The sequence below is a fragment of the Aquarana catesbeiana genome, linkage group LG08 (assembly GCF_042186555.1).
Source record: "Aquarana catesbeiana isolate 2022-GZ linkage group LG08, ASM4218655v1, whole genome shotgun sequence".
Lineage (NCBI taxonomy): Eukaryota > Metazoa > Chordata > Amphibia > Anura > Ranidae > Aquarana > Aquarana catesbeiana.
This window is the reverse complement of record NC_133331.1, coordinates 226,485,630-226,507,437: the sequence shown is the minus strand read 5'-3', so window position 1 is coordinate 226,507,437 and position 21,808 is coordinate 226,485,630. Positions and strand designations below refer to the sequence as shown.

Here is a 21,808-nt window from a genome sequence, read left to right as displayed (position 1 = left end):
TTTTTCCTCCCCTTCATCCTCTTTCACTCACAGCCTGGGGTTAGATCAGTTGGATGGATCTCCGGTTCAGGCTATCTGCTACTGATTGGACTTTTCTGTCTGTTTTATATATTTTCTATACATTTCTCATTCAAGTGTACAATGCTTTGTTATCATGGTATTAATTTTGACAATTGTCTTACTATTCACTAATTTTTTAAATTCTGGATCTATTAAAACTTTTTAATTAATTTTCACCTTGGACTGCTGCTATTGTCATTGTAACACTCAGAGCGCTGGACAATTTTTGTTTGTTTTTAACTAAAACTGGAGAGTGCAAAATTTGGTGCAGTTCTGCATGAAAACCAATCGGCTTCCAGGTTTTAGCCCACGTTCACACCGAGGGCGGGTTTGAAATTATGTGAGTTCAGCTAAACTCGCACAATTTCAAACCAGCATTTCAGTCCGACTTCTGGGGCAATTTAATAGATATCTGTGCGGATTCATGCACAGATGTCTATTGAAATCACCCCCGAAGTCGCCAAAAGTAGTGCAGAAACTACTTTTGGGAATCGGTGCGGCGCCAAAAAGTCGGCATCACACCGATTCTGACAGTGTCATTGCCGGCAGTAGGCCTTGATTTGGCATGCGATTTGATATGTCAAATTGCACTTCAAATCGGCCCAGTGTTAATTTGGACTTATTGTCAAAGCTTAATTGAACAAGTGAAGTTAGAAGCTGATTGGCTACCATGCACAGCTGCACTAGATTTTACACTCTAATTCTATTAAATAAACCCCATTGTCTTTATGGGCTTTCCTTATAATTACTAGTTTGATACCAGCTAAAGCATTTTAGTGGAAAAGTAAAAGTCACATTTTGTTTACAACCAGCTACATAGATGCTATATATCCCTCCAAAGAATGTCATGTTATAACTGTTTTGAAAATTCATTATTTGATCCTTGAAGACACTCGGGGGTTGATTTACTAAAACTGGAGAGTGCAAAACCTGGTGCAACCAATTGGCTTCCAGGATTTTTCTGAAAGCTTAAACAAGCTGAAGTTAGAAGCTGATTGGCTACCATGCACAGCTGCACCAGATTTTGCACTCTCCAGTTTTGGTAAATAAACCCCCTGATGGCAGCTTAAGTATCTGATACTTCTTGAAGCATTCATTAAACATATCTCTCTGAAATTACTGTCTCTTTTGCCATTGATTTTTTATGTCTTCATTTCATTAGAGAATTTAGCAAATCCTGCATCTTTGAAAGAATTTGTTATGGCTATGGTCATAACAAAAGGTGGAGCCAAATGCATGGTATAGTGTGATATCTATATTTACCCCTGGGACTCTTTACCCATAGTTTCACAGCAATTCTATTAGGCACCTGGTGCTTGTCCATGTTTATTATGTGGAGGGCATGGCATAAATAATCATGGTTTATTAAAAATAGACAATGCTACCTAGCTGCACACATGAATAAAATGTTTTTGTTATAATAAAGTTTTTTACATATAACTTTATATTTGTATAGGTCTGCTACCGTCGCAGTGGACATAATGAAATGGACGAACCCATGTTCACCCAGCCCTTGATGTACAAACAGATCCATAAGCAGGTCCCGGTGTTGAAGAAGTATGCGGACAAGCTGATCTCTGAGGGCATTGTTTCCCTGCAAGAGTTTGAGGTACAGTGCAACAATACATTATCAACATTACTGCATTGAATAAAAAGACAGTAAAAAAAATGTATTTCCAGAATACTGCAAATTATGTCTGTTCTTTTGCTGTGTTGCCTTTTGTTTCTAATGTCTGCTTGCCCCTATCAATATGATTGTTTACCTAGAGCAGGGGTCTGCAAACTATGGCCCTCCAATTGTTGTTCAGAAACTACAATTCCCATCATACCTATTCATGTCTGTGAATGTCAGAGTTTTACAATGTCTCATAAGATGTGTAGTTCCGCAACAGCCGGAGGGCCGTAGTTTGGAGATCCCTGACCTAGAGGTATGAAACACAGTCTTCTGGAGTTAAAGGTAATTGTTTAGTTATATCAGCTTTGCCCTTTTACGCTTCAAATATATAAAATATAGCATTGTTTAAAGCAGTTGTAAAGTCAATTTTTTTAATTAAAATAAAAGAAAGGCTATATTTATCTTCTCTGTGCAGTTGTATTTCATAGAGCGGTCTGTTATCTCCTCTTTTGGAGTACCCTGCCAGGGCTGTCCGCTCCTCATCTCCTGTATGTGCCCCATAGCAAGCCGTGTGCTATGGGGGCACACATGCAGGCCTGCTCCTGAGACCTGCTGTGTGCATCCATAGATGCACACAGCTTTGCTTGGCCATGCCCCCACTCCACCTCAGGGTTTGACTGACAGCAGCAGTAGCCAATGTTTCCCACTGCTCTCAGTGTAGCCTGTGAGAGCAGGAAGAGGCCGGGAACAGCACTGGATCCATAGAGGACATAGAGGTAAGTGTTTGGAATGACGAACAGCTAGTGTATGTTTTTTTTTACCTAAATGCATAGAATGCAATAAGGTGAAAGCACTTTTGACTTTAGAACCACTTGAATTGATACATTAGGTGGACTGAATATTATTTTGTATCTCTCCTGTTTTCCTTTTTGGCTCTTTCCACTGTCCGTCTTTTTTCCAATTTAATTTGATGAGTAGAGACTGATACAAGTTTTACACGACCGCTTCTGTTCACAAACAACTCGGTTCACTAACACGAACGTACAAAAATTTGCTTCGGTACACGAACTCCGCTTCGGTTCACGAACACCAGCCGTGGCCATCTTCCCTGCTTTGACACGTTCATATTGAGAAGAGCAGTGCAAGAAGATCTTTTCCTGGATGCAAAGTGCTGTTTTTTGGCCCCTAGATTAGTCATTTAAATTGGGGTTTGGGATTGTTTCAAACAAGGATCAAAGAGGAGCTCTAGTTTTTTGTTTTTCTTTTTAGATGTACATGTGAAAGAGGTCAGCTTAATGTAAAAGACCGTATGTAATATATGTTTAAAATGCTTTTTTTGTACATACATTTCATAATTTTATATATAAACAAAAAATAAGTTCAGAACGGATTAACCTAATTTACATTGAACCCTATGGGAAAATTTTCCTCGGTTCGCAACCAATTTGGTTCGCGGCCAGAGTCGTTTCACGAAGTAAGTTCATGAACCGAGGTATCACTGTACTAGTTTGCTTTCTCGGCATCTTTAGGCAAAATGTAGCATATTTTGGAAAGTACACGTTTTAAACCATCACTGTTACATTTACCCAAAAGTATTTTTTTTTTCAATTTATTAGATGTTTATAATGTCTATCTAGGGCATCACTACCTTGAGACAGAAAAGTTAGGGTGAAGACAAAACTTGTAATCTGCATGCTTGTTTTAAGTCAGAGACATATTGAACCCCTGGATGAGCATGACATTCAGGGTACTAGTATTTTCAAAGACCATTCTCACTACTACTACTACTATAGTAGCTGCATTCATTTTTCAGGCTGTTTTTCCCCCTTTATTTTTGCCTGGTGAGCCTGACACAGACAGACAGGGAGGGGGGAGAGGACGGAGGAGAGGACACAGAAGACAGAGAGCAGGGCTGTGTCTTAGGGTGACAATGCTCACTCACGCTATTTTATCTTTAGAGGAGCTCTTTAGGATTGTATTATAGAACTCTTTCCCCTCTCCCCATCTCTCCCCATATGTATCATAGGATGGAGGTGTTTTGTGGTCCACAGAGAGAAATTAGAATAATGCTAAATAATAGCAGTTGCAGAGAGCACAGGAATTTGTTAGCTCTTAAGATTACTGGCGGGATCAACAGGTATTTCTTTCACGCTTCTCAAATATCAGCACACACAACAAACCCTAACAAATATAACAAAATTCTTTCAATGGCACAGTTAAAGACAAAAAGGAGAAAATAAGAAAAGTTCATAGGGTTTACAAAAACTTTAATGACTACCTGGGTGGCAGAAGGGTGGGTTGTGGCTCCAGGGGGCAGGGCTTAGTTCTAAAGTCCTTCAAGTGGTTGTTAAGGCACTTGTATAAAAAGCTCCCATCTCCTCTGTATTAGAACAATAAGTTCCCCTGTGTCTGTGTTATATCATCAAAATATGCTTATCTGTACTGATAACACACCGTCTTCCTGCGGTCAGTTGCCTCCTTTTTCCTCTCCTCTGCCCGGCTCACAGTTCCAGTGGGCGGGGCCGAGCACTGCCGCTGATGTCAGCCGGAGAGGAGAGACAGAGACGAGGAGTCACATGATCGCAGGAAGACGCTGTGTTATCAGTACAGATAAGCATATTTATGATATACCACAGACACAGGGAAACGTATTGTTCTAATACAGAGGGGATAGGAGCATTTAATGTTAAGTATGAGAACAGCAGGGGGGGGGGGGACCGGGCATGATCAGCCATGTATTACAGGTGATAGAGGGGGGCCAAATGACACAGCACAAGCGCTGTGCTGTATAACATGCTTTAACCGCTTGCTGACCAGCCAGCGGCAGGTCGGCTCTCCTGTGCAAATCGGCGTAGCTGTACTGTGGCTCACGCAGGTGCGATAGAGAGCATGCCCGCGGGTCGGGCGGACTCGATGTCCGCCGGCGACCCGCGATCTCGGTATACAGAGGCAGGATGGGAATCTGCTTTAGTAAACAAGGCGGATCCCCATTCTGACAAGAGACATGACAGAGATTTTCTTTTCCCAGTGATCGGGAACAGTGATCTATGTCATGTCACTGCCAGCCCATCCCTCCTACAGTTAGAACATGTTGAGGGAACACAGTTAACCCCATGATTGCCCCCTACTGTTAATCCCTTCACTGCCAGTGTCATTTTTACATAGATCAGTGCATTTTTATAGCACTGTTCGATGTAATAATGTCACTGGTCCCCAAAAAGTGTCATTTGGGGTCAGATTTATCTGCCGCAATGTTGCAGTCCCACTAAAAATCGCAGATCGCCGCCATTACCAGTAAAAAAAATAAAAAATAAATTAGTCCTTAAATCTATACCATAGTTTGTAGATGGGATAAGTTTTGCGCAAACCACTTAATATATGCCTATTGCGTTTTTTTTAAACAAAAATATGTAGACTGATGAATACATTTGTTTTTTTTATATTTTTTTTGGATATGTATTAAAGCTAAAAGTAAAAAAAAAAGTTTTAGTTTTTTTTTTCAAAATTGCCGCTCTTTGTTTTATAGCGCAAAAAAATAAAAACCACAGGCGTGATCAAATACCACCAAAAGAAAGCCAAAAAAGTGGCATCCAATTTGATGCAGCCATTGTTTGGATATTTTAAAGGATAAGTTCACCTTTAAAAAAAAATGAAAATAAATGCATATCTTTTTGCAGGTAAAAAAAAGTGCATTTATTATTTTTTTACTTGAAGCCTGGAAAGCATTGCACCCGTGATTAGCAGATTCTGGGTGCCATGCAGGTACCCTGTAGACTTCACAGTGTATTTGTCTGCTTTTACCTTCTACGGGCAGACAGATACACACTGACAGGAAGAATTAATAAACTACCAGAGCCCTCAACAGAGCCAAAACACTGGAACGCACCAGGAATTCAAGCCAGTTGCCAGGATAACATGTTTTGGGGCACGTCTCTTTGTCAAATTGCCCCTTTAACAAAGGGGAGTGCCTCAAAACATGTTATCCTAGCAACCGGCTTAAATTCGTGGTGCTACTACATTAGCTCAAGTAAGGCCCCATGTACACGGGACGCTGCTAAACACACGTTCAGAGGCAGTTGGACGCTTTTTTTCAACTGCCCCTGAACTCATTCAATGTTATCCTATGTGACCATGTACACAGTCTCGTTTATTGACGTTTTTTTGCAGTTGCGTTTAACAGCGTTTCTTTGGAAGCAAAAAAATGGGTTCAGACGCAGATGATTTCCACATTTCAGGAGCCAAACGGTACCGGCGTTTAGCCGCGTTTTCATTTATAAACGTTTAAAAATCTCAAAAATGATGGCAAATGATGAAAAAGCATTAAAAAAATATTTTAAAAAATTGTAATTGCTTGCAATGATTCATAGACCATTTATATACCCTAATGAGCCTTTGATCCAATCCAATACACCACTAGCATTGCTGTTATCAGAAGTATAATTGTAATTTGACCCATACTGTATGTTGTTAGATTTGAACAAGCAACTTGTGGCAGGTGACGTGGCAAATTTAAAATCCGCAAGTTGTTGCAGGTGACGTGGAAAATGACAATCCGCAACTTGTGGCAGGTGATGCGACAAGTGGACAATCCACAGCTTGTGGCAGGTGATGTGGCAAGTGGACAATCCGCAACTTGTGGCAAGTGACATGGCAAGTGGACAATCCCCAACTTGTTTCAGGTGAAGTGTCAAGTGGACAATCTACAACTTGTGGCAGGTGACGTGGCAAATGACAATCCGCAACTTGTGGCAGGTGACGTGGCAAGTGGATAATCCGCAACTTGTGGCAGGTGACGTGGAAAGTGGACAATCCACAACTTGTGGCAGGTGACATGGCAAATGATAATACGCAACTTGTGGCAGTTGACGTGGCAAATGACAATCCGCAACTTGTGGCAGGTGACGTGGCAAGTGGACAATCCACAATTTGTGGCAAGTGGACAATCCACAACTTGTGGCAGGTGACATGGCAAATGACAATCCGCAACTTGTGGCTGGTGACGTGGCAAGTGGACAATCCACAACTTGTGGCAGGTGACGTGGCAAGTGGACAATCCACAACTTGTGGCAGGTGACGTGGCAAGTGGACAATCCACAACTTGTGGCAGGTGACGTGGTAAGTGGACAATCCACAACTTGTGGCAAATGACAATCCGCAACGTACACATTTTTTTTGACCTGATAAACCAAAAAATGATGGAAAATAATGGAAAAACATAAAAAAAGTTAAAAATGTTTTAATTACTTGCGATGATTCATAGACCATATATAGCCCTTGATGCAATGCAATACACCACTGGCATTGCTGTATCCAAATTATGCTCATTATTGGATCCATTGCAAAAAAAAGCACAGAAATAGAGGCAAATACAAGTAGACAACTGCTCTCTTTGCTGCTGCTATTCACTCTGGTCAAAATGGCTGAAATAGTTAACAATGTTTTTTGAACTTGGGGAGGGTCTTAAACGAGGTAACTTTTCACAGTAGCAGAGGAGGCATGGCTGTAGAATAGAGGGGGGTATGGGAGGATGCATGGCAAGGTGTTCTGAAAATGCTCTGTCTGTTTAGAGGAGGCAGCAGTTTGTGGGCTCTGTGTGCTCTATGTCTGCACCTGCCCTCTATCCTCTATCCCAGGGATATGCAATTAGCGGACCTCTAGCTGTTGCAAAACTACAAGTCCCATCATGCCTCTGCCTCTTGGTGTCATGCTTGTGGCTGTCAGAGTCTAGCTGTGCCTCATGGGACTTGTAGTTCTGCAACAGCTGGAGGTCTGCTAATTGCATAACCCTGCTCTATCCTATCCATGACGGTATGTTACAGCAATGTAACGCTGCATGTTATGAACTTCTTTATATTATACCTTTTTCCCGTCATGTTTGAAAATACGTACATTTACGTATACACAAAGTGGCACATAATTGTGAAGTGGAAGGAAAATGATCAATGGTTTTCAAATTTTTTTACAAATAAATATCTGAAGAGTGAGGCGTGCATTTGTATTCAGCCCCCCTGAGTCAATACTTTGTAGAACTACCTTTCGCTGCAATTACAGCTGCAAGTCTTTTTGGGTATGTCTCTACCAGCTTTGCACATCTGGAGAGTGACATTTTTGCCCATTCTTCTTTGCAAAATAGCTTGAGCTCTGTCAGATTGGATGGAGAACGTCTATGAACAGCAATTTTTAAGTCTTGCCACAGATTCTTAATTGGGTTTAGGTCTGGACTTTGACTGAGCCATTCTAACACATGAATATGCTTTGGATCTAAACCATTCCATTGTAGCTCTGGCTGTATGTTTAGGGTCGTTGTCCTGCTGGAAGGTGAACCCTCCGCCCCAGTCTCAAGTTTTTTGCAGACTCCAGGTTTTCCTCTAAGATTGTCCTGTATTTGGCTCCATCCATCTTCCTTTCAACTCTGACCAGCTTCCCTGTCCCTGCTGAAGAAAAGCATCCCCACAACATGATGCTGCCACTATCTTGTTTAACGGTGGGGATGGTGTGTTCAGGATGATGTGCAGTGTTCGTTTTCCGCCACATTTCGTTTTGCTTTTAGGCCAAAAAGTTAAAATTTGGTCTCATGACCAGAGCACCTTCTTCCACATGTTTGCTGTGCCCCCATATGGCTTCTGGCAAACTGCAAATGGGACTTCCAATGACTTTATTTCAACAATGGCTTTCTTCTTGCCGCTCTTCCATAAAGGCCAGACCGTGTATGTTAGGGTTTGCTCTAATAGCTTGGGCTAGATGTTCAATTACCAGGGTGAACAGGAGTGGGGAGAGAGGACAGCCCTGCCTGGTGCCATTAACGATCGCAAGTTTTTCTGATTGGGTACTGTTCACCAAAATCATGGCAGTGGGTTTGGAGAATAGGGACATGATGTGTGAAAGCATTTTCGGGCCTAGTCCTAGCTGGGAAAGGGTGGCGTGGAGAAAGGGCCGGCTGACCCTGTCAAAGGCCTTTTCTGCATCACAGGAGAAGGCAGGTCGGTATATGATTGTATTTAGCATATGCTATAAGGGGTTTGGTTTGGTGGTGTTGTCCCTGGCTTCACGCCCACCTGGTCTTTATGAATTGTTTCGGGCAATAGGGGTGAGAGGCGATTTGCTAGGATCTTTGCATACAATTTTAAATCTATATTTAGAAGGGATATCGGTCTGTAGTTGGAGCATAGGGAGGGGTCCTTACCTGGTTTCGGAATAACTACTATTTGGATTTGGAGTAAAGTAGGAGAGGGGACAAGGGTTTCATCTATGGCATTAAATGCTTTTGCTAGCAAAGGTGCAAGTCGGTCAGGGTGGATTCCAAGTCCTCTATGTCGGAAGCTGGGAAGAGTGCCGTTTCCTGGATATATGAGGGTAGGTCTTGTGGGTGAGGCATGGGTGGTGGTGCCCGGGGGGGGGTGAGATTATACAGGGTGGAGTAATATTGGCGGAATTCTTCGGCTATGGCCGAGTTGTTCAGTATTTTATCTTTGATTGAGGAATTGATAAACAGAATAGGTTTCCGGGCTTGTCGGAGCTGGAGTGTGTTCGCTAGGTGTCTGCCACATTTGTTGGCTTGAGAATAATGGGCAAATCGCCCCTTATCTCTCACCACCATAGAGCGCTCTGCAAAAATTTGCAGGAGATCTCTCCTGGCATTGGTAAGATCTAGTTGTACCGTGGTATCAAGGGTTCTTTTATGTGACTCCTCCAGAGTGGCTATTGTGGCTAGAAGACGTGTAATATCAGCTGTGCGCACACGTTTAAGTCGGGAGCCGTGTTGGATGAATTTACCCCTAAGCACACATTTAAGTGCTTCCCATTTCGTAAGCGGGTTGGTGACGTCATGGGCGTGGTCTGATACAAAGTGTTTGATGGTCTGTATGATGTCTTGTGTGCAGACTAAGTCAGATAGCAGGTTGTCATTCAACCTTCAAGAGGTTCTCTTCTTTTGTGTGGGGATGTTCCCCAAGCTCATGTCTATGGGGGCATGGTCAGACCAAAGGGTGAGGCCTATAGAGGTGAAGGGGGAGTAATCTAATAAGGATTGGGAGATGAAAAAGTAGTCCAGTCTACTGTAGGAGGAGTGTGACGGGGAATAGTATGTGTAGTCTTTAGTGGTGGGGTGTAGTATTCTCCACACATCCACTAGGGATAAGTCTGATAGAAGTGTTCGCATTTTGGTCATGGAGGCTCGGGGAGATTGAGGACTTACCAGTTGAAGCATCGAGATGAGGTATCAAGGTGGCATTGGGGTCACCTCCCAGGATCATGTTGGTTGTGCTAAATCGCTTCAGGCCGGAGGTCACTGAGGAGAGGAATTGCAGCTGATCCTGATTTTTAGAATATATGTTAATTACAGTATAAATCATATTCATGTATGATAATTTAAGAAAGACATATCTTCCTAACGGATCAATATAGGTGTCAAGGACATCTGGAGTGAATGAAGAATGGAATGCAATAGAGACCCCCTTAGATTTTGCTGAGGGATTGATAATGTGAAACCAGGTGGGGTATTGTTTATGGAGAAATTGTTGAATCGTGTTCGACCGAAAGTGAGTTTCCTGCAGGAGTAGGATTTGGGTACGGAGTTTATGAAAATGATACAGTATTTGCCTTCTCTTCTCCAGGGTGTTAAGGCTCCTGCAATTTATAGAGGAGACTTTCAAGGAGGCTTGTGTTATCAGGGGGGAAGTAAATTGGGAGGTAGGCAAAAGTTATAGGTGAGGCTCGCTGTCTCAAAGGAGAGGGTGGAAGGAGGCAAGGGAGGAGTAGAGCGACATCTAGTGGTGAACAGGTAGAAGGTAAGTACAAGAAGTGTGTAAAGAAAGAAAAGCAGAAGAAGAAAAAGAAAACCAAGGCCTCAACAGCCATACTAATAGCGTTGTGGTCAACATGTCAGCTAAGACCGCTATGGGTGCTGAAAACCCTAAGTGGGGTGGCGCGGTCAATGCACAGAGGGGCCCGCACAAACTGGGCAACATCTATAAACTTCTTTTATGAACATAACAGCTCAGGACCCTGCATTGCTGTGTGCATTTTTAACATCTGTAATTGAGTATCTGGGAGGGCCAGGCCTAAGAAGATACTGTCACGGAACGCCCCACACTCCGCTTGAGTGCTTCCGTCATATACCACTTCCTCCCAGTCTGTATACAGATATCAGATATTCCAACCTCTTTCTGAGCAGAAAACAAGGCGACACTTGCTTCACTGCTAACATGGACTCACTTTATTCAGAACCAGAATACAGTCTTATATACACAGGCGAAGATTACTCTAACAATACAAACGTAACCTAATTAACATGAGCTAATTATCTCATCCTTTATACAGCCTAGGTGGCTGAGACATGACCTTTTGCCCAGACTTGTGGTCACCGAGCTTCACACAGGAATTTAAACACAATAGCTGGAGCTAATTACAATTAACAATACAAACATAACCTAATTAACCTAATTAACATGAGCTCCAATAGGAGTCGTCCCGTCTCCTACATTGTATAGAGGACAATGTGATCAGCTCATTCAATTAACACACATTACCATAAACATCAACACAGGATTAATTAGAACAAACAACAATGAGTTGAATACCTTTAGAACCTAGACTAAACTTATTTACATTAAACCCATTATAGCTGACATCAGACAGGTGAGTGGAGATGATGACATTAGCATCTCCTCACAGGATGTGTCCCAACAGTATAACTCAGTCTTATCATTCTAATATGGCATACAACGGGTTCCAGAGTCTGTGTGTTTTGGGGGAACATGGAGCTGAATCCAAAGTAACACCAACCCCAGGGTCCCCAGGCATACAGCTCACAGAGAGCACCATTGCCCCAAATGCTAGGGCCCATAATCGGTGGGCAACAGGCTTGCACACAGTCCTCTTCAACAGCCTCCGCTCTGGCCTTGCCCGTGACATTTCTCCCCTTTCGGCAGGAGACTAACACAGGAGGAGACCCCAGACGGGTTGACTCCGAAGTTAGTCCACAGCTCCAGTCCTCTACTGCCTGTACCCACACAGTACCCCAAACAAATCATCCCAAACAGTGCATTACTCACCCAGCCATCCTCTGCCTCTCTCAGAGAACATATCTGCCGCTGGGGAGAGGCCCGGACTGGCTCTTCTCCCTGGAATCCTTTCTGCCGCTGGAGAGAAGACAGGGGGACTGGGCTCACTCCATCCTGCTGTTGGGGATCTGGGCCGACTGGAATTGGTAAAAGTGTGGGACAGAGGTCTTGGACCCTCTGTTCAGTTACCAGATCTTCAGCTGGAGAAGTTTGTTTTAACTCCGTAGATGCTGCTGGCAGAAAATCACATGTCCCTGTCAGTGTTGTGGGAGAAAGGCTGACTACCTCTTCTCTCAGGAAGGCTGAAGCCACTGTTGGTGCTGGGCAGAACACAGTGAACTTTGGCCCTGATAGCAGCTCTTCTGCTGGAGGCTCATCAGGTTGTTCTTCCTCAGCAGAAAAGTCTATTAAATCCTCTACCTCTATAACTGGTGTCTGTGGATAGAGGTTCACCATCTCCTGTCCGTGGAACTCAGAAGATGCCATCAGTGCTGAGCAGAGCGCAATGAAGTTTGGCCCTAATCCCAACTCTTCTGCTGGGGGCTCACCCGACGGTTCTTCCTCAGCAGAAAAGTCTATCAAATCCCATGTCTCTGCAACTGATGTCGGGGAATAGGGGTTCACCATCTCCTGTCCATGGAACCCAGAAGATGTTATCATTTCTGGACAGAGGTTAGCAGAGCTCTGCCCTGTTGTCAGCACTGCAGGTTTAGGGACGGCAATCTCCAGATTTTCCACTGCAGATTCTCTGGCATGCTGCTGGACAGGCACATTCCTCCATCCAAGATCATCCCATGCTGAAACAGGATCATCAAGGTCAGTCAGCACTTGCTGCATCCGCCATAAAACCTCCGCCTCCATAGCTGTGGGGGCAGGTTGGCAAAGCACACTATCGCTCTGCCACATTGCCGACTCTTCAGCCAGGATTTCAAGGTTGTCAGCTGGTATTTCCTGATAGTCCCAGGCAAAGGGAGCCCAGCCCTGGCACTGAGCAATGTCTAGCAGCCGTCTGTAGGCGATCTCTAGCTCCCATTCCTGAACGGCCAGAAACTCCAAATCTTCCTGTGCCCAGTGCACTTCCGAAATGTTCAGTAGCCCTTCTCTGAAATCCATGATTTCGTCCACCCGCCGCTCCAAATCAATCCCAAAGTTAGGGTCCCCTGTCAGCTTCACAAACAACAGTCCCAAGCCGCCGTAGCTTAAGCCTTCCATTGGGCTGTCATCCGCTATCCAGGGACATGCTTGGGATACATGCCACCGGAGGGCTCTGTAGCTCTCATCCAACTTCATCTCTGCCCAGACCAGCCTGCTTAATTCAGCTGTCTGCTTCTTGTGTGGTTTTTCTCCCAAAAACCGCACCCGCAGTCCGTACTGCGACCAGTACCTTTCCTCGATGGAGGGGAGAACTTTTCCCTGGTGTCGCTGCTCACGGGCTAGCGCTTCCTTCCAGAGTTTGCAGCGAATAGAATCACACCATCCCAGCAGGACCTGCTCCGATACTGGTCCTCTGTGCTGTATCTGCATCTCTCGCAACCTCCTTCTGAATTCCTCATCCATGGCGGCTGGTATCTGTACCTCTCCTCTTCTGCTATCTGGACCTTGGATCCAGATGGAAGTTTGGATGTCCCAGACTTCAGACTTCAAGAAGCTTTCCCGCTGCTTGCCACCAATGTCACGGAACGCCCCACACTCCGCTTGAGTGCTTCCGTCATATACCACTTCCTCCCAGTCTGTATACAGATATCAGATATTCCAACCTCTTTCTGAGCAGAAAACAAGGCGACACTTGCTTCACTGCTAACATGGACTCACTTTATTCAGAACCAGAATACAGTCTTATATACACAGGCGAAGATTACTCTAACAATACAAACGTAACCTAATTAACATGAGCTAATTATCTCATCCTTTATACAGCCTAGGTGGCTGAGACATGACCTTTTGCCCAGACTTGTGGTCACCGAGCTTCACACAGGAATTTAAACACAATAGCTGGAGCTAATTACAATTAACAATACAAACATAACCTAATTAACCTAATTAACATGAGCTCCAATAGGAGTCGTCCCGTCTCCTACATTGTATAGAGGACAATGTGATCAGCTCATTCAATTAACACACATTACCATAAACATCAACACAGGATTAATTAGAACAAACAACAATGAGTTGAATACCTTTAGAACCTAGACTAAACTTATTTACATTAAACCCATTATAGCTGACATCAGACAGGTGAGTGGAGATGATGACATTAGCATCTCCTCACAGGATGTGTCCCAACAGTATAACTCAGTCTTATCATTCTAATATGGCATACAACGGGTTCCAGAGTCTGTGTGTTTTGGGGGAACATGGAGCTGAATCCAAAGTAACACCAACCCCAGGGTCCCCAGGCATACAGCTCACAGAGAGCACCATTGCCCCAAATGCTAGGGCCCATAATCGGTGGGCAACAGGCTTGCACACAGTCCTCTCCAACAGCCTCCGCTCTGGCCTTGCCCGTGACAGATACAATATAAACCTGACAGCATGCAGGGTCATTTACCCGGCTTCTAAATATAACAGTATTGTGTAAAGGGGGGGGGGGCAGGAGGGAACCTGTAGTTGGAGGGGGGCAATTACAAACAGGGGTACCTCTCATTTAAGAGGAGATTATATTCCTAAGGAAAAAAGTCAAAACCTGTATGTGAAAAATAAAGAGTGGGTTAGCAATGTAATGTCCCAACAGAACTGTAAACAGGGACAACTTCACTGGTCTGGTGCCTGTGAAGAGAAATGTGGTTAGTCAGAGAGCAGGCGGCGAAGGTTCATCCATCTGTCGCCTTGGAGGCTTCCGATTTAGAGCGTTTATTCTTCTTGGATTGCCTTTGCCAGCCTGTGGCGACTTGGAATCCAGGAGTAACTGCATGAAGTGGCCAATCCGGTATAGGGATCTGTGGTAGCTCAAAGGTCCCGAGGAACTTTGGGAGATCACCCAGTGTGCGGAATGACGCTGACTTCCCTTCGTGAGATGCAGGAAGGTTAAATGGGAAACCCCAACGATATTTAAACTGTTTTGCTTGAAGAGCTCCTGTGAGGGGTTTCAGAGCACGCCGCATGTCCAGGGTCAGCTTGAAGATATCTGTGATTAGGGACACTTGGGTGCCGTTGAAGTATATGGCCTCTTGGGCCCGTGCTGCTTGCATAATTGTGTCTTTAATCACATAAAAGTGTACTCTGCAAATAAGGTCTCTGGGATGTTCCAGGTTCGGATTCTTGGGGCCAAGGGCTCTGTGGACATGATTGAGTTCCATAGGGGTATCTTTGTCTTTTAGGAGCAGGTCGTTAAACATGGCGATGACTGCAGGGGCCGGGTCTTTAGTTTCCACAGACTCTGGGAGGCCGCGGATGCATATATTGTTGCGTCTGGCCCTGTTATCTTGATCATCTTGGTGGTATAATAATTGCTGGATCTGCAGGGTGTGCTCATGTAAAATGACATCATGCAATTGTAGTGTGGAGGCAGTCTCCTCTACATTGTGCTCCATTTCTTCCAGCCTATTTGTAACATCTCTGCGCAGCTCTGTTATCTTTTGCTTGTATGAGCGCTCAAGTCTCTGTACACAGGCTTCGAAGTCATGTCTGGTAGGGAGGGCCTTAATGTAGGCTACCATGTCCCATCTACCAAAAGACAGGTGCGATTCAGGGGAATGGTAGGCTGCACGTACAGAACCATTTTCAGAGTCTGCGGGGGACCTGGCACATTATCTGGTTTTCATATGAGGTGTGGAGCACTGTGAAGCAGCTCCTTGTGAGTCCACGTGTCTGCCTGAGGTCCGGCACCATCTTGGGTTAGGGGGGGCCGCACTGGTTCTGCCCCAAACGGGTGAAGAATCGGTCGATTTCCCCCTCTATGTGTGGATCCGGGATGCGGTGTCCTTCTCCCCCACCTCTCCTCCGCCAAGTCAATCACCTGACCTGAATCCGATTGAGCATGCATTTCACTTGCTGAAGACAAAACTGAAGGGATAATGCCCCAAGAACAAGCAGGAACTGAAGACAGTTGCAGTAGAGGCCTGGCAGAGCATCACCAGGGATAAAACCCAGCGCCTGATGATGTCTATGCATTCCAGACTTCAGGCTGTAATTGACTGCAAAGGATTTGCAACCAAGTATTAAAAAGTGAAAGTTTGATGGATGATTATTAATCTGTCCCATTACTTTTGGTCCCTTAAAAAGTGGGAGGCACATATACAAACTGTTGTAATTCCTACACCGTTCACCTGATTTGGATGTAAATACCCTCAAACTAAAGCTGAAAGTCTGCAGTTAAAGCACATCTTGTTCGTTTCATTTAAAATCTATTGTGGTGGTGTATAGAGCCAAAAAGATTAGAATTGTGTAGATGTCCCAATATTTATGGACCTGACTGTATAGATATAATTATAATTTTGCATAGGGACAGCGCTTTCATTTATGTTGTTTCGAGTGTAGTAAGAGTTTTTTTTCCAACACTAATTTTATACAGAGAGCTGGTAAGTAAGCAACAATACTTGGGGCACCTATAGAAATTGTTTGCAATGACTTTCAAGGCTTAATTTACTCACATTGCTATAGAACAACTGTGAGTTTTTATTCCATTACTTCTTCCCCGAAATATACCTTTTGTATAACTCTGAAATGTACATTATTTTTCATTTTTTTGTTAATCTAAACTGTTTTTTTTTACCTCTGGCAGTCTGCTGCTTACCTTTTGTACCTTTCAGGTTATTTACTGGACTTGGACTTTATACATTCCTATGAAAACTGAAAAAATGGGGGTCTTAAACATATATATCCACTTCTATTTCTGTTTTTGTTTATAGATTTAATAAATGTGCCTAATCTCTTAATGCAGGAGGAGATTGCCAAGTATGACAAGATCTGTGAGGAGGCATATACACAGTCCAAAGACAAGAAAATACTTAACATCAAGCATTGGTTGGATTCTCCTTGGCCAGGTAAGCTAAAATCTTTTTGGTGTTTCTGGAAAGCTGACTGTTCATGAATGTAACAGTAACCTTTTTTTTTTTTTTAATTTTGTAGGTTTTTTTACTTTAGAGGGGGAACCAAAAAGCATGACCTGCCCCCCAACTGGTATTCCTGAGGATATGCTTTCTCATATTGGCAATGTTGCCAGCTCTGTCCCAGTGGAAAACTTTAAAATCCATGGAGGCAAGTTGATGTAATCATTTTTTCTTTAACCTTTGATATTTCTATATTATTTTGTGTGTATTTATGTTTGAGATCGCAGTTGGCCACAAAGGGCTTTGAATCACAGACACAAAACCAATATGCGGCTAGTGAAAACAGAACTTCCAATCAGCATACTTGTTCTTGCTTGGCAATTCAGAAAACATTAAAGATATTGTTTCAGCTTCATAGCTCGGCAGCTAGCATTTTCTAAAGGAGAGATCAGCAATGGCAACCTACATACAGTGCCTTGAAAAAGTATTCATACTTTTTTTTTTTTTTCATTTTCCACATTTTGTAATGTTACAACCAAAAACTTAAATGTATTTTATTTGGATTTTATGTAATAGACCAAAACAAAGTGGCACATAATTGTGAAGTGGAAGGAAGATGATAAATGGTTTTCAAAATGTTTTACAAATATCTATAAAAGGGTGGCGTGCATTTGTATTCAGCCGCCTTTACTTTGATACCCCTGACTAAAATCTAGTGGAACCAATTGCCATTAGAAGGCACCTAATTAGTAAATAGAGTACACCTCTGTGTAATTTCAGTATAAATACAGCTGTTCTGTCAAACCCTCAAAGGTTTGTTAGAAAACCTTAGTGAACAAACAGCATCAGGAAGGCCAATGAACACACCAGACAGGTCAGGGATAAAGGTGTGGAGAAGTTTAAAGCAGGGTTAGAGTATAAAAAAACATCCCAAACTTTGAGCATCTCATGGAGCACTGTTCAATCCATCATCCAAAAATGGAAAGTGTATGGCACAGCTGCAAACCTACCAAGACATAGCCGTCCAACTAAACTGACAGGCCGGGCAGGGAGAGCATTAATCAGAGAAGAAGCCAGGAGACCCATGTTAGCTCAGGTGAGAGTATCTGTCCACGGGACAACTATTAGTCATGCACTCCACAAATCTGGCCATTATGGAAGAGTGGCAAAAAGAAAGCCGTTGTTGAAAGAAAGCCATAAGAAGTCCTGTTTGCAGTTGGCGAGAATCAATGTGGGGGGCACAGCAAACGTGGAACCAGGTGCTCTGGTCGGATGAGACCAGAATATAATTTTTTGGCCTAAAAGCAAAACGCTGTGTGTGGTGGAAAACTAACCCTTGACATTACCCTGAACACACCTTCCCCACTGTGAAACAAGATGGCGGTAGCATCATGTTGTGGGGATGCTTTTCTTCAGCAAGGACAGCAAAGCTGGTCAGAGTTGATGGGAAGATGGATGAAGCCAAATACAAGGCAATCTTAGAAGAAAATCTGTTAGAGTCTGCAAAAGATTTGAGACTGGGGCAGCAGGACAACGACCCTAAACATACAGCCAGAGCTACAATGGAATGTTTGAGATCAAAGCATATTCATGTGTTAGAATGGCCCAGTCAAAGTCCCGACCTAAATCCAATTGAGAATCTGTGGCAAGACTTGATAATTACTGTTCACAAACGCTCTCCATCCAATCTGACAGAGCTTGAGTTACTTTGCAAAGAAGAATGGGCAAAAATTTCACTCTCTAGATGTGCAAAGCTGGTAGAAACATCCCCAAAAAGACTTGCAGCGAAAGGTGATTCTACAAAGTATTGACTCAGGGGGGCTGAATACAAATGCACACCACACTTTTCAGATATTTATTTGTAAACCATTTATCATTTCCCTTCCACGTCACTATTATGTGCCACTTTGCGTTGGTCTATGACATAAAATCCCCAAAAAATAATTGTATGTTTTTGGTTGTAAAATTACAAGGGGTATGAATACTTATCCAAGGCACTGTAGCTCTTTTTCCGTGTTAGAGCTGCAAAGTGAAGCAGTTACTGGATGCAGCAGAAGAGGGATAAATGGGGCTAACAGGGAACATTGAACTTTTTTCTGGTGGAAAAAAATTGACCAGACAGCGGTGCTCCTTCTTCACCTCCTGTTATTAAAATAGAATTAAACTCAGTGATACTTACCTTTTCTTTAATCTTCCAATGTCTGTGAGGTCCTTCACTGGTTCCTACATCTTCTCCCTGACTTCTTTAAGTTGTTGGTCTTCGTCCATCTTAATTGCCCAGCGTGGGATGATGTCACTCCCACACATGCGCAGGAGTGCAGTCATCCTGGCACATGGGCACTGTGCTGGAATGTTAACTGAACTGAACATGCACAGCTCAGTGTACATTCAACAGAAGACTGAGCAGACAGGTAGGTGTATTTTATTGCAGAAAAAACATTAGTTCCACCCTAGGTCCCGATGCCAATTTGACAACACAAAAAAGCAGGTTGTAGGGATGTTGCATGGAGTGCCAGTGTGTAGATAACAGGACTGCCCTACAAAAACTGGATGGGTGAGAATTATACACTAGGGATATATCAAAAATAAAAACACTTTATGAGAGAGGGGAGGGGTTATAACTTCTATCAGACTTTCAATTTTTTTTACATCCTCTCTTGGGAAGTTTCTTACAGAAATATCCATCAACAGAGACCCATGCAGCAATAAAATCTTAAGGGTTCCTAACCCTTCCGCTACTCTATTCAAAAAATAAATAAATAAAAAGGTTTTTTATCATTACACTTTATTACTATTCATATTGTTGTGTCACATTTGTCGCACACTCCAAGAACAGAGACGGGGCTGTCTATGACAGCTTTGTGTCTCTACTAATGATCGGGATCCTGGGGAACTGGATCCTGATTTCGTGATCACTGTGATAGCCTCTGATTGGCTATCACTGTGATCATTCACTCTGTAGCCTGCCCCTGTGTTGTTTTACCTCTGTGAAGAGGAGAGGCATAGGACCTTCTTTCTAGATATTATGAATTCCTCCTCGCTAGAGGACATGTTTGTCAAAAAACCCCCACAAAAAACAAATCAGTCCTTTAAAAAAATAAAGATGAATTTGTTTGGAAACCTTGGGCATGAAATCTGAAAAAGCACATATTTCTATAGTGTTTACTCTCTCCAATCCCTAAGTGTCACTTCTCTCTGCTGTCTAGTACCTTTGTTATCAGCATGAGTCACTTCTGATGAGGGGGTGGGGGGGCTGTAGGACATCGCCTGTGATTGACAGACTCAACTCTGTTCCTGTGTGTTGTATGAGGGGGGGGTCCGTTCCCTTCAATCAAACAGTGTTTAATTGTGTCTCCCTGCCCCCTGCTTTGTGAATCTGTGAAAAACTCTTTTCATCTGAGTTTTACAAAGATGTACCAGACAAATGGCTGCAAATAAACAGGTACATCTTACGTAGTATCCCTTGATTTTTTTTTCCTGACTCTAAACACCTGTAAGTGCCTATAGAATGTATGGACACATGGACACAGGTTAAGATGGAGAGGAGTTTAGAGGCAGAAAAAAAAAAAGCTCAAACGCCTGTAAAAGCATTGTTTTTGACCTGAAGTTTGCATGAGTCCTTTGTCAGTGTGTTTAGGTGGGAAAAAACAAACAAAACAAAAATGCATACTATTGTTTCTTGGCCCTAGTATAGGTACAAAGAACAAAAAACACACCCAAATGTGATATCACCATAATCGTAAAGGTAGGAGAATTTGTTTTGCAGGTTTTTTGATAGTGGGTCATGGTAATGGCATAAAAATATACAGCTAAAATTTATTTATTTTTATTTTTTATATTTTGGGCCAGTTTTACTTTTATAATAAAACAAAATCAGGAGATATCTATTAACATTTACCACCAAATGATAGTCCAATGTCCTGAAAAAACATGGTATAATCCAACTGGATACACTAATTGAGTGTTTCCATTATGAAAGCGACCCATACAACTGAACCGAACCGCACCATTCTGGGTCCTGCTGCAGATGTGGGGCCATAGAAAATGGTACGGTTCGGTTACAGCGGAGCTACGATACATTCCACTGATTGGCGGATGTGTGACGCCATGCTAGGCATTTTTTCTAAACCCGCCCCTGCGGTCCCACTTGCAGTGGAAATGCTCACCTGAATGGGCCGGACCATTCTAGGCCTTCCAAACTGTACCGACCCGAACCGATCCACTCAGTGGAAACGAGGCATAAGTAGCTGTGATGATATGTACAGTTTCACAAACACATGCCGAAGTTGCAAAATTGGGTTTGGGTGTTAAGGTTTGTTTTGACCCTGGTCATGAAGCGGTTAAGGTTTTATGTGATATAGAAAATTATTGCGCTACTCATATAAAGGAAAAGTGAGCTGCCAGCACCAGCAGTAACAGTAGTTGCATATCAGATATTGGGGAAAAAGTGCAGCGGTGAAAACGTTTAACCCCTTGCCGACCAGCCGCCATCATTTTCCTGCGGCAGGTCAGCACGTCCCGCGGGCCGTTGTAGATATACGTCGGCTCGCGAGACCGAGATCGAGACGCGCCTGCTGCACAGTGGGGGTGCCGATGCTCGTGGCCCACGGTCACAATGACCTCCGTCCACGAGCGATTGCGGGCATGGGAGGCAGAACAGGGAAGTTAGTGTGTAAACACACAAATCCCTGTTCTGTTCTGTGAGGCGTGACAGATCGTGAGTTCGTATTAGCTAGGAACCACAATTCGTCACTTCCTCTAGGTCAGTCCCTTCCCCTACATTTAGAAACACACACAGGTAACACAGTTAACCCCTTAATCGCCCCCTAGTGTTAACCCCTTCCCTGCCAGTAACATTTTTACAGTAATCAGTTTATTTTTATAGCACTGATCGCTGTATAAATGCCAATGGTCCCAAAAATGTGTCAAAAGTGTTCGAGGTGTCCGCCATAATGTCTCAGTCCCAATAAAAATCGCAGATCGCCGCCATTACTAGTGAAAAAAAATAATAAAAATGCTATAATCTATCCCTTATTTTGTAGACGCTATAACTTTTGTGCAAACCAATCAATATACGCTTATTG

At 43.3% G+C, this 21,808-nt stretch overlaps 1 protein-coding gene across 4 annotated transcripts in view; it reads left to right on the top strand.

The window, feature by feature from the left end:
• OGDHL (oxoglutarate dehydrogenase L) overlaps positions 1–21,808 on the top strand; it is a 295,821-nt gene that overhangs the window by 170,491 nt on the left and 103,522 nt on the right. For 3 of the 4 annotated variants that reach the window (XM_073596906.1, XM_073596903.1, XM_073596904.1), the window contains 3 exons: positions 1,517–1,669; positions 16,616–16,718; positions 16,804–16,932. In XM_073596906.1, the coding sequence (XP_073453007.1) occupies positions 1,517–1,669; positions 16,616–16,718; positions 16,804–16,932 (385 nt within the window). Of the gene's footprint in view, positions 1–1,516; positions 1,670–16,615; positions 16,721–16,803; positions 16,933–21,808 lie in introns of all 4 variants that reach the window. The other variant, XR_012235706.1, reaches the window with a different exon arrangement.